This window comes from Pelecanus crispus, chromosome 3 (genome assembly GCF_030463565.1).
Source record: "Pelecanus crispus isolate bPelCri1 chromosome 3, bPelCri1.pri, whole genome shotgun sequence".
NCBI classification, from domain to species: Eukaryota; Metazoa; Chordata; class Aves; order Pelecaniformes; family Pelecanidae; genus Pelecanus; species Pelecanus crispus.
The window spans coordinates 1796654-1809322 of NC_134645.1; the positions used below are offsets into that span (position 1 = coordinate 1796654).

General features: G+C 41.3%; 1 protein-coding gene across 3 annotated transcripts in view; it reads right to left on the reverse strand.

Moving 5' to 3' along the window:
• Positions 1-11058, reverse strand: part of PSME4 (proteasome activator subunit 4) — a 68764-nt gene extending 57706 nt beyond the window's left edge. Inside the window, exons 1-3 of one of the 3 annotated variants that reach the window (XM_075708556.1) lie at positions 10932-11058; positions 3331-3471; positions 2645-2761 (exon numbers count right to left, since the gene is read on the reverse strand). In XM_075708556.1, coding sequence (XP_075564671.1) covers positions 2645-2761; positions 3331-3371 — 158 coding nt within the window. In that variant the 5' untranslated portion in view covers positions 3372-3471; positions 10932-11058. Of the gene's footprint in view, positions 1-2644; positions 2762-3330; positions 3472-6909; positions 6943-10931 lie in introns of those variants that run through there. The other 2 variants (XM_075708557.1, XM_075708555.1) reach the window with 2 other exon arrangements.
• Positions 11059-12669: the final 1611 nt, after the last annotated feature.

Sequence of the window (12669 nt, forward strand, 5' to 3'; positions counted from 1 at the left end):
TTCCTCATTATTGCCTGAAGTATTATTAGCTTATTATTATTATGTCTTACCACATGGATATATTAAAAAATACCCAACAATATTATTAAGTCCTATCACTAGTCATCATTTTGGCACTACATGATTATTTTCTTCTTTTGGAAAGGACACGACTATATTAATTTGTAAACCTGGTGTCCATCCCCCCTACACCCCGAATTTTCAGAGAGAAACGTGTTTCACTTAAAACAATTAACGTATAAACTGACACTGTTGACTCTTACATTATCAAAAAGCAGTAAAAGCACAATTTTCAGTTCTTCAGGACAGATTCAGGCCTTAAGTGAAATTCTAGCCCTGCAGTGGACACTCCATTACAAGAGCTTAAATTAAGACAATGAAAAGAGCAACCAGCTACAGTTTCACAAATTATTTTAGTGAATTTCTAACTACGGTGAGCCAAATACCAATCTCTCATTGGATTAGTACAACTAAAAATTTCTTCCTAAAAAAACCCAAACAAAGCAAAAAACACTGCAATTCCGCTTCCAGTTATACCAGGTTTCTGAATTTATGTATACACCAAAACTCCCGATACGGTTTTTACCGCAAAAATTCACAGTAAACTCTTCCGATACAGAAACTTTGTTTCACACTTCACAGCTACAAGGTTGTTGCTGGGTGTATTTTCCAGAACCTATTACCTCACTGCTAAAGCACTTTCCATGATTTCATCGTTTTTAATAGTAAGGTACACTTCCTCAGTGACATGCACTCCTACACCAATACTGCTTTTGTCCATATTCAGACACAGCAATTATTCAAATGTAAAATTCATCTTTCATTTGACCCTTGAAATATATATGCTGGTTAAATTAGTTAGCATATAGCCGCTTTATCAGCCACTTCACACACACTATCTTGTTCCCCAATTAGAAAGGTTTACATACAGTGCGACATTCTCATAAACAGTGGTGTCATGTTAACAATGGTTTTCCAATACAATTATTTATGCAGAAAATTACACCTGTGTGACAAGTGTTATGATCTAACAGGACATGCAGAAGATTACACATCGGCCAGAGCTGAACAAAACAAAAAGTCATTCTTACCACCTATGTAATACATTAAGCACAAATGTTTTAGGTGAAGACAAGCCTGGTCGATATGAACTGAATGTAAAAAAAAAAAAAAAAAAAAAAAAATTAAAACAGCAGTTAAATTAACAGCTATAAATCAAATCAACTCAGCTTTTAAAAATATCTCTTGACTTCCAGCAAAAAGATACCCCTCAAAATTGATGTTAAAAAAAAAAAGAAAAAACACCGTATGAGAACAAATCGCACTGCATATTAAGATGGAGTGTCTGACCTCTAACACAGTTAATAAAAGCTGAAAGTTTCAGACAGACCATCACAACTGACAACCTCCTCCCAGCTTAACCTTCTTTTCCCTCTTGGAAAAGTCTCCTCCCCACTATGCTAGTTTCTCACACAGTAAATGAAAGGTGACCAGTCAACATCCCCACAGAGCAAAGGATGCCGTTTCAGCAGGTGCTGGCATATGCATAAAATAAACCAACTAAAAAAGGCTCCGCTCTTTCGGATTTTTACTGGCAAGTAATGACTACAATTAGCAAAATAACGCAATTTAGCAAAATAGTACAGTTAGCAAAATTGTTTTTCCAGCTACGTAGCCATGAGAGAAATTGGGCATGAAATGCTCTGTAACAAGTTACAAGGCTATATGTATTTTCTGTTCACATCACTTATCAGCCATAGGATCATCCACTCAGTAGAAGGAAGTAGTGGTAGTACTTCAATATCCCTAGGCAGAAAAGCCAGTTAAGCCAATCAAGTATTTTCGCCTGCATTTCTTTACATGATGTTTCAATTCAAAAAAAACATAATGAGTTATCTATGTAATATATACTGTAACCTGTAATTTATAGAGCAGGACCTTCTCTAATTGGAATTATTAGAAAAACTGTCATTTTGGAAATCTGACAGATGGGGAAGGATTGGCAGCATAAAGAAAGCAAAGAAAACAAGTTTCTATGAGTCTAAGTTTTCAGTTTTAAAATCAGTAGAACATTTCTAAAATTCTTAACTGGGAAAAAAATTGATTTGTCCATATCATATCATCACTTTGAAAATATATATACACACACACATACATGTATTTCCTATAGAAGGCACATCACTTTTCTTTGTATACATACTGATCTATACCTAGATTAGATACTGGGAATGCTTACAGTCCATATATTTAACAACAGTACCACTTTTATTTTCCCAAACACTTATTGTGTTATATAATTGAACAGCAGACATTTAACCTGAATATCATTACAAATTTACATTAAATCTGTTAAACTGTGGGTTATCATCCTAAAATAAGTTGATGAAGACCCCTGTTCCAGCATATTTAGAAATTAACTCAATCACATGCATAAAGAGAGCAACATCGTAACAAACACAATCCACTGGCAGAAGGATATGCATGATTTAGTAGTCTTGCATGCAATTACTGAAATATACTTTATCAAAACATAAGCAAAATATTTACTGTGTATCAAATTCCAGATATTAAAAGCAAGTTTCAAAGTACTTTCAAGCATTACAGGTACTTATAGCCTATCAAATGTTTTAAAATGCAAACTTACTTGGGAAACCAATTTAATCCAAGATGTTCCGTCTTGGAGTATAATATCCTTTCCAACATTTCATAAAGCGGTCTCCATGGTAACTCTAAATCATCCCTGGAAAGCAGTTCTTTTTTCCTAATAGAAAAAAAAAAAAACAAACCACCACCAAAAAACAATGAGCACTTTAGGATTAAACATTTACATCAACACACTGCACATCAGAATACTCCCCATCACTGCTCTGAATTATGCTTCTCTTCAGCATTTGGCACAAATTGCAGGAAGGTCAGGCCAGAAAAAAAGCTAGCCACTTGCAGCATTTCTGCACACACAGAAGCTGTCAAGATCTTCAGAAAAAGTCTGACTAAGTGAAATAAACATTATCAAGTTGTGAGACAGTCTTCATCTTCTCCCTATTTGCGATTCAACCTTAACACTTGGCTCTCCAAGATGTTTTCTTTTCCCAATAGGGGGGAGAAAAAAACCCTGACATAATAATAACACTCGTAAAGCTTTGAAAGGGGCAAGGTGTTCGCTTAGTGGGAGCTCTTTTTAACCAACATCATCTGTACAGGGGAGATTAAGTGAAGTAACCTGTAATAGAACATCCTATTACATTAAAATATGTAACAACATTAAACAAGTGAAGTGATCAACTACTTAAGAGAAAAAAGTTTCAGTAGTCAGCAGAAATCTGTACTTACTTTAACAGGTTTATCAACAGGCGTGCAAATCCTTGCATCATGCTGATCTCCAGTTTTGGAATTGTTACCAACTCATACAACAACTTGATAAAAAGCACATGATCTTCTCTGCTAAATTTTCTCCCATATAATCGGATGTATCTACAAACAAACCACAAGATGAGTCAGCAATATTTTTAAACATTTCCATTTTATCCAAGACCTGAGCCAGACTCATCTGACTTGCTGTTTAATGAAACAAGATTAAAACCCCGTTCACAAGTCCAACAAATAAGAACCTGAAGATACATAGCAAAGGAAGATTGAAAACTGAAACTAACTACAGAAAGAAAAAGAATGACTGAATAAAGTTTACAGTCTAAGGTTCAAACACCATAACTTCATGCTCACACCAAATACCACAAAACCAAGGATCGTATTCTTTCACCTCAGCTCAAAACGTACTAGCCATTAAATTTAGTATTTCCATATCCCCATGTACTTATTTCTCTTAAAAAAAAAAAGGGCACAAAACCACAACAACTCTCACAAGCAGCCTTGTTATACTCTATCCTTTTCAGCTGGGGCACTTTAAGAAGGAGACAGGACACAATCCAGAAGCTAATAAAAAAAATAAGTATCAAGGAAAGTCCAAATCTGATAGCTTCCAGTAAGACTGAACAATTGATTTAGACACTGAGCTTTGCTGGTGGTGTGTCCCACTGCTATCCCTCTTATTTGCTATCTTAAGAAAGCATAGATCCATTAGGACTAACTCTGGAAGAAGTGCTTGCTGTTTTCAAAGAGAAATTGAAAAAGGAAATACGTTTAAAGTCTTAAAAGATATTCTGTACCACCAGAACCTATATAAGGTTCTAGTGCAGCATTTTACATGTCACACAACTATAAATTACTACTCACGTGGGAAGCACACTTTCCTTTTTATTACTGCTCCAACTATTCTTAAAGATTCATAAGAAACCTTACTAACACGCTGTCCTCCAAGCAGCAGTTAGACAAAGCATACGAGATATGAACCCCTACAAAACAATTTTTGGAGAAGCCTGTTCATTGCTTTTGTTTAAGATTTAGTAGAGGTTGGATTGGGTTTGTTGCTAAATATACACCAGCGGAGCATCAAGGCTTGTTCTGGTAACGTGAAGAATGCCAGATCTCACACTGCTTATTGGGTAGGCAGGGCAGCACACACTGCAGAGTCCTACACTGGGACCACCACGTGAAATGATTAGGAAGGAAACATCTCTGAAGGACTCCTACTTGAAAGTAAGAGAGGCTACGTACTTTTAAAGGGGCAAACATTAGCAGTTACTGATGTAACAAGGAAAACAGACAGTCTCCATTCCTGAATTTGGTTTCTGAAATTGACTCCCGCGACGTTGAGGTGTTTAGTTTAATATTCTATCTGGTTTAGTTTCAAATGCTTCATGCTCCTCTGCAAACTTTTCTTCTTCGCAGAACTACCAGTGGGAGAACTGACTCCTTCAGAACTAAAATTCAGATCCCTTAATAAAACACACTTAGATGAAGCACACTTCACACTGACACAAGAGCAGACGGGATTTGGACTCAACTGCTTGAGTGCTTTTTTCCTACTTCCCCACATCCCCATTCCTCAATTTAAAATAAAATTGTCTCTGAACTTTCAGGATCACCCACAGCTAGTAGTTTTACCAAAAGGAGTTAGTTTCCTTAAATCTACATATACCAAGGCCCCTTGCTCTTTCCTCGCAAGATTTTGTTTTCAACCTTCTTCCTCCAGTTTCCCTTGAAGACACAGCGGAACAGCTGCAGGGCTCTGACAAACCGATAATCACCAGTTTTCAGGGGGGAAAAAAAAAAAAAAAGAAAGAAAACCCCAACCAACTCTACAGCACTTCTTTCCACTTCCCTTTTCCTTTCCCATTGATTTCAAGGGGGAATTTTTACATTTGGTGGGCAGTATTTTCACTAATGCTCATTTCAATGTGTTTTACTTATTTCAGATACAGAAGGAAACAAACAAAACACAGGATAACCCGCTCTTCTACCACAGGAACCTAAATTATCTGGATTGACCAGAAACGCTATCTACCTGTAGAATTGCACCATCAACAGTTGAACGCCTACACTATTCACACGCATAAAATGGATGTGCAAAAAGAATCCTCAGAAAAAAAAAGTGGATGACACTTGATTTTGTGAGGACTAACAGAAGTATATAACTTAATCATACTTACTTTAATTGTAATATTTTACCTTCTAAAAGCATACATTGCTCACACACTGTATGGGAAGAACCCAATGTGAAAGTCTGGAAGCTTTTTCAAGATAAATGGGTAATAATCAGGACAACACAAAAATTTCATAAGCAGACATAAGAGCTATTCCCAGACTCTCAAAGGAAAAGCACCCGCCTTGAGAACAGTCTGCTAGACTTAACAGGCAAATCAGAAGCATGTTGGATGGGCATGAGAGAGATGAGCAGCCGCACAGTCCGTTCACTCCCACTTAGCCGTTGCCCTTAGTCTCCACTCGCTGTTTAATAAAAGGGTAAGACAGTGTTTGATGCAATGACCAAACTTTACAGGAGTTTGTCTGCAAGAGTGTTTGTACTTTTCATGACAGCGCACATCTGGGAAGGAAAACAGCAACACCAAAGGCTCATTTCACTGTGGAACAGAGGGTTCTGAAATAAAGTTTAACCTTTAATAACTTCCAATTCATTATCCTTCAATCATATGCACTTGGATGTACTTCTCCATTCTCATAAAGCTAGGCAAAAAGTAACGAAGAACACTGGTTTCGTTTCTTCATGTACAATTAAAAAAAAGAAACTGCAGAAGCCTGAAAAGTAAGCCTTAACTACAAAGAAACACTACATAAGAAATCCAATTAATCTGTCAGCATTGCTATACATATCAAAAAATAAAATGTTTGGCTGGTTACCTTTCTTGACATTTGCTAACAGCAGTTCTATTATACAAAATGCTGTTTAATTAAGAAACAGAAGAAGGCGTAAAGTACACAGAAACGTACTGAACACAGAGATGTCACTATGCCCAAGAAGCAGAACTAGATGCCAAATTGCTCCCGTGTTTAAGGCTTCTTTATGTAGGGGCTGGGGGGAAGGCAGATTTTAAAATTGTCAGTTATTTGTCTTAATCTGGCCGTGCATTAAGACAATGACATAAAATAATTACTTCTAGAAAGGGACTAATCACCTTTTCCTCAAGCTTAAATGAGCAAAATGTAACAGAAAGGAACTGCAGCATCTCCAGAACACCCCCTCAGAGAAGGGGAAATATCACCATCACTAAATAAAAGAATACAGGCATGAATCCTGAAGGATGCCTAGGGGCTAATCACACAGACACATGTTCACTATATAAATAGTGGCTCTTCAGGATTAAAAAAAATTACAAATTGGGTTATTGGGGGAAAAAAAAAACCTCTAGAACTGAATCGCTGCAAAACAAAAGATAAGACTTCTTATATCAAGGCAGGTAATACTACACCGCGACGATTCTTGAAATCTTAATTCCACTTCCGATTCCTCCTTTAAGAAAACTATCAAAGGTTTTATGAGCTCTCAAACTCTACCTTTTGCAGTCAACTGCAAAAAGGAGAAATGAATTGGCCTTCGTTGTGCTGCTCCACTGGGTTCCGATTTGGAGTTTAGCTACATGGAGAGACAAAAAGAAAAACAAAACTACAACAAAATCCACCCACACAACCTGAAAAATGTGATTAGGAAGTGAAAATTCTGTTTGCAGCTCCATCATTTCAGAACAGAGTAGAGGAGATTTAATCTCCGGAGATTAAAAAAAAAAACAAAAAAAACCCAACAAAACCAACCCACCAAAAAGCCAATTCTCTACTCTGAAAGTATTAGGTATCCAATCTCTCACTCCACAATTACAATAGACCTATTTTTAGGAAATGTACTATCGTATCAAGTGGACATCCTAAATTGCCCTAGAAAGTTGGCTGCTCTGCTACAGTTAAAAATTGCCTTCACTTATGAAGCCGAATAAAGCACTCTCCTAAATTCCTAGCTATCTGTTTTAATTTTCTAACACACCGGAGAGGATTACGATTGGTCTAAAACTCAGTTTTTGATAAATTGTATGAAAAACAATGCATCATGCTCAAAAATACTATTTAAAATGCATGTATATGTATATAGTATACACACACATCCCTTATGCATCCAAAAGGAAAGCTTGTATTTTTCTGATAAACGTGAGCGGGAAATAGATGTAAAACAAGGTTTGATTAATTTGATTAATCACTATTTGATAACTCTCTTTAAAATACTTCAGCAAAGTCTCACTGCGATGTTTTCATCCTCACTGTAACTTCGTGTCCTGTCATTCAAATTCAAAACAGTTAAGCTGTGTTTTTTCCACACCTTACAGCAAGACAGTTAAATGCCATTTCGTAATGAGCTTATACCTGACAAGCACATCAAATAACATTGTCAGGAACAGAAATTGTGTCCCTCAGCTCCAAAAACTCTACCCTTGCTTACTGAAGTAGAAAACAGAGAGAGACATTTGTGCGTTTTCCAGGCTGCAGAGTCAATTACATGTAGAGTAACTATTAAATGTTCTTGTTATACTAATATGCTCATTTACAGGCTATGGTCTAAATAAATAATCTATACACAAAGTTTTATGTAAAACATGAAAGAGGGAAAAATTGAAACAGCAGCCTATTTTTGACCTAGAGGCCACGAAAGGGTATGACGCAAGTCCATTTAAGCAAATGATTTCGATGCAGCCCGCTTTTTCCATCCCCCCCACACGCTGTAGCAAGTTATACAACTGAGATTCAGTCTTCTGCTTTCACAACCAGATTAGCGTTTTATAAGATACAGATTTTACTAGCCAAAGTTGGAGGAATCTTGTGGTAATGATTACAGACTTAAATGCCAATCTTTGAGGCAAGCAGTTTTACTTGCGTAAGAAGTCCCACTAAGTCATAAGTTACTTAAGTAACTGCACTATTTCTGTCTTCACAGGAGAGAAAGTTCTCTTGCCACACTCCGCACATGCATCCCAACCGAAGAACCAGTTCGCATGGTGGAAGATTATGCATAAAAGAATTATGCAAGTCAGCTTACAGACATTGTATCTGATAAACTCCAATTTTGCTCTTTTCTTCCCCTCTTCAGCTCATGACGTCAGACAGCTGAAACAGCTGCTCCTAAGATAACCGTGCAAGTCATGTTTTCAGCTGTTGGGAGTACAAGCAACACAAGATCTCAGGTTCAGCTGTCATCATGAAATAGTAACTGATACTCAGAATTTTATTTAAAAAAAAAAAGATCTGAGTTTCACTTTCATTCTTCATACTCTCCAGGGTTTGTACATGTTGTATAAAGTTGCAAGTACCCGAGGAGGTGTAACTACCCAAGTACATAATCTGCATGCAATTTTTTCCTTTACTCTTTTATATGTAAGTACGTATTACAATGTTTGTATTAACATTTCTGTCTGTACAAGAAACAAAGACACGTCAGCCACGGTTCTGAATTATAAAGTATTTCACAGAACACTGTGAGAATACCGGGTTTTATAATTCAGACATTTGCAACAAAGCTAAGCAGAGATCATACCTTTATGCACATTCTGGGCACTTTTTTCCATCAGACAAATGTGCTATTATTTATTACAGCTGGCCAGCAGGGAAAAAGGTATTAAGTTGATCCGGAGAGGAATCACCTGCTATCAGACAGCAAAACTTGGATTTTGTTGTCATTATCCCATAATTTGGCTTAGGTATGACATCAGAACACCATACGGTTGGAGGTGTTTCATCTAGGCCTAAACTTTTATTAACATATTTCATCCCGCAGAAGTACTTTGTCAAGTCAAACTATGAAGCAAAACAACTCTCACGTTAAGTACACCAGCTTATTTTTAAACCAAGCCCACTGTTTCCTTCCCATCCTACATCCAAATGTACTGAGAGCCTTACTGCATATAAGATGCCACAAAGAAATCTTGGGACTGACAGGCATCAGACAAGTTGCAAACACACACAATAATGTCAAACTTCAAAGAGTAGGTGGAAAACCACAAATTGGGGCCTCCTGACCTTTCTGTGATTCATAAAGTAGCATAGCAGCAATTCTCAACAGGCTAAATTCACTGCCCTGAAGCCTAAAGCAGTAACAGTAATTGCAATTTACGGAGTGACTAATAGTGGGATTCTAATACAACCCTGCGCATTGTCAAAGGACTTAGGCGCCACATTTAGCCTATTTAGCTAACGCCGATCTTTCTCGCAGCAAGAACTGCTACAGTTCATTTCAACTTGACTAGTGTATGAAGTTCTACCTCAGGTACAAAGGCAACAGGTACCACTGAAACCAACATGAGCTAGCAGATGGCTGGGGTGGGGAAGGGAAACAGCGCTGAACTGTTTCCAAGCAGGTTCAAACTGTCACATAACATAAACATGTGAGTCATTTTGCAACCACCAATGTAATTCTATCTAAGAATGCCTCCTGGCAAACCTAAAGACACTTACATTTCAAAACATACGCATCAAACAGATCTGACTGCTAAATATATATTAAATTCCCAATTAATATAAAAAAGTTACTTATGTAAGGAGGGAAATTGGAAGTGAAGATCTTGAAATTGCACAAAACACACATATTTCATCATTTCTAGCACGTAGGAAACATCATGTATGAAGGCACACAGAGCGTTCAGCAAAAAAGCACGATAAACATCCACAGAAATATGGTTTACTGATTGAAGCTACAGGAGTCATGGTCGTGCGATGCCATTTTCAGCGCCAGAGCGTCCAAACTAGTGGCTTTTAAGGAAAAAGGGTTAAATACGCTTTGTAAAATTCACTAGGAGAAATCTATGTTCTAATCGGTGCTATCTACGGAACCACTGTGTTTGTAGCTGTATTAAAAACGCCCTGCCAGCGCGCACAGCGGAGCCAACATCAGCATGAGCTGCACCGTGCCACAGCACAGGCAAGCTACCAAGGGCACCACGGGTGTTTACACAGCGCCAAGCCAGAATTTTACTTCTGCTAGCGCTGAACTAACAAATCGCCTGTCTGGAGAAAGACTTGGCGTTCCTGCGGCAGAAGTTACGTGGAGATGGTATCTCGCACAACTTGCTTAAAAAAGGCAAGGGGTGAAACAGGTGGCCAAGTATGCATGAAAAAAAACCAAAATAAAATAACCATGCAACCCACAAATTCGTGAAGTTCGGAAAGCTTCGGAGGCGAGCTGCTTGAAACGAAAGCACCTCTGTCCCCGTTTCCTACGCCGAAGCACCGGCGGGCCCTGGGTGAGACCCGGGCTGGCGCCCGGCCGCCGGCCAGCGCTGGCCCCGGAGCTGCCCGGGCTCCGCCGGGGGAGGCCGGCCCGGGACCCCCTCCGGTCCTCGGCCCGGGGCAGCCGAAGCGGCGCAGCGAGGAACCGCTACGCAGCGCGCCCGCCCCCGCCGCGCTCCCCGGCAGCCCCACCGGCCCCGCGGGGCAGGGGCGAGCCCGCAGGCCCCGCTCCCGCCCGGGCGCCTCGACCCCGGGCGCAGCCACGGCGCCGGCGGGCACGGAGCCCCGGGGAAGGCACCGCTTCGGGCACTCACGTCGAGAGCTTCCTGGTCCAGAAGAGCCCGCCGGGCCACAGCTCCTGGAGCTGCACGGCGCGGGCCAGGTTGTCTTTGATCCGCCCGAGGAAGCGGGCGGCCTCGGCCTCCAGGCGCTCCCCGTAGGGCAGCAGCTTGTTGTAGACGATCTCCTTCTGCGGCGGCGGCGGCGACGCCATGGCCGGCACCGCGCTGCTCCGCGGCCCGCCGCCGCCCCGGCCCGGCCCGGCGCTGCCCCGTGACGGCACACGAGGGAACGGCCGCTGCGTGGGCGAGCGAACGAGCGAGCGAACGGGCCCGCGGCCGCCCCGCCCCGCCCCGCCCCGGCCCGGCGGCTTCCGGCGCGGCGGCGGAAGGCGGGGGCTGAGGGAGAGCGCGACGGCGGCCCCCCCCCCCGCCGCCAGGAAAGGGGCTAATCGCCTTTTCCTCAAGCCTAAATGAGCAAAATGTAACAGAAGGGAACTGCAGCATCTCCAGAACACCCCCTCAGAGAAGGGGAAATATCACCATCACTAAATAAAAGAATACAGGCATGAATCCTGAAGGATGCCTAGGGGCTAATCACACAGACACATGTTCACTATATAAACAGTGGCTCTTCAGGATTAAAACAAAATTACAAAGTGGGTTATTGGGGGAAAAAAAAAACCTCTAGAACTGAATCGCTGCAAAACAAAAGATAAGACTTCTTATATCAAGGCAGGTAATACTACACCGCGACGATTCTTGAAATCTTAATTCCACTTCCGATTCCTCCTTTAAGAAAACTATCAAAGGTTTTATGAGCTCTCAAACTCTACCTTTTGCAGTCAACTGCAAAAAGGAGAAATGAATTGGCCTTCGTTGTGCTGCTCCACTGGGTTCCGATTTGGAGTTTAGCTACATGGAGAGACAAAAAGAAAAACAAAACTACAACAAAACCCACCCACACAACCTGAAAAATGTGATTAGGAAGTGAAAATTCTGTTTGCAGCTCCATCATTTCAGAACAGAGTAGAGGAGATTTAATCTCCGGAGATTAAAAAAAAAAAAAAACCAACCCTTTCCCGAGGAGAAAAGAAAAGCGCGCGGGGCCGGGCGAGGGGCAGCGGGGTCGCTGCCGGCAGCGAGGGTGGGCGCAGGCCGGCCCTTGGGGCGCCCGGGCGAGGAACGCGGCGCGGCGGCAAGGCCCGGCCTCCCGCTCCGAGCCCGCTCTCCGTGCCTTTGCGGTGTCCTCAAAAGCCCGTTTTCGGAAAGCTGCCGCCACCCGAACGCGTAATTCGGAATAAAAACATTTCGCCTTCCGGCTGCTCCCAAAGGCAGAGCTTCGGAAGTAGAAGCGAACGTCGGTCTTCGCCCAGGAAACTTAGGCGAAGTGGGCTTCGTGATGGAGATTAATTGGCCACGGAGTTTGGCAGCGGATTGTGTGGCCAGCTAAGAGGCTTATTTGCAATAATACCGCTAGTCAGCGAAGCAGGGCTCGGTGGTGCCTGGTCCTGCCATTGGCCTGATGTAGGGACAAAGCTGCGGTGGATGTGGGATAAAGCTGTGGCGGGTGTGGGATAAAGCTGTGGTGGATGTGGGATAATGGCGCTGCTCGTACTGATAGCTGTTACCTCCAGCTGTCTCCTAAATGTAATTGTTCATTGCATTGCCCCTCAGAAATTACATCGTGGCCGCCCAACAGCTGCAAACTGATTAGATTTAAAGCTACTGACAAGGGCAAATCCTGTTTTCTGATCTTTATGCTCAAACTAGC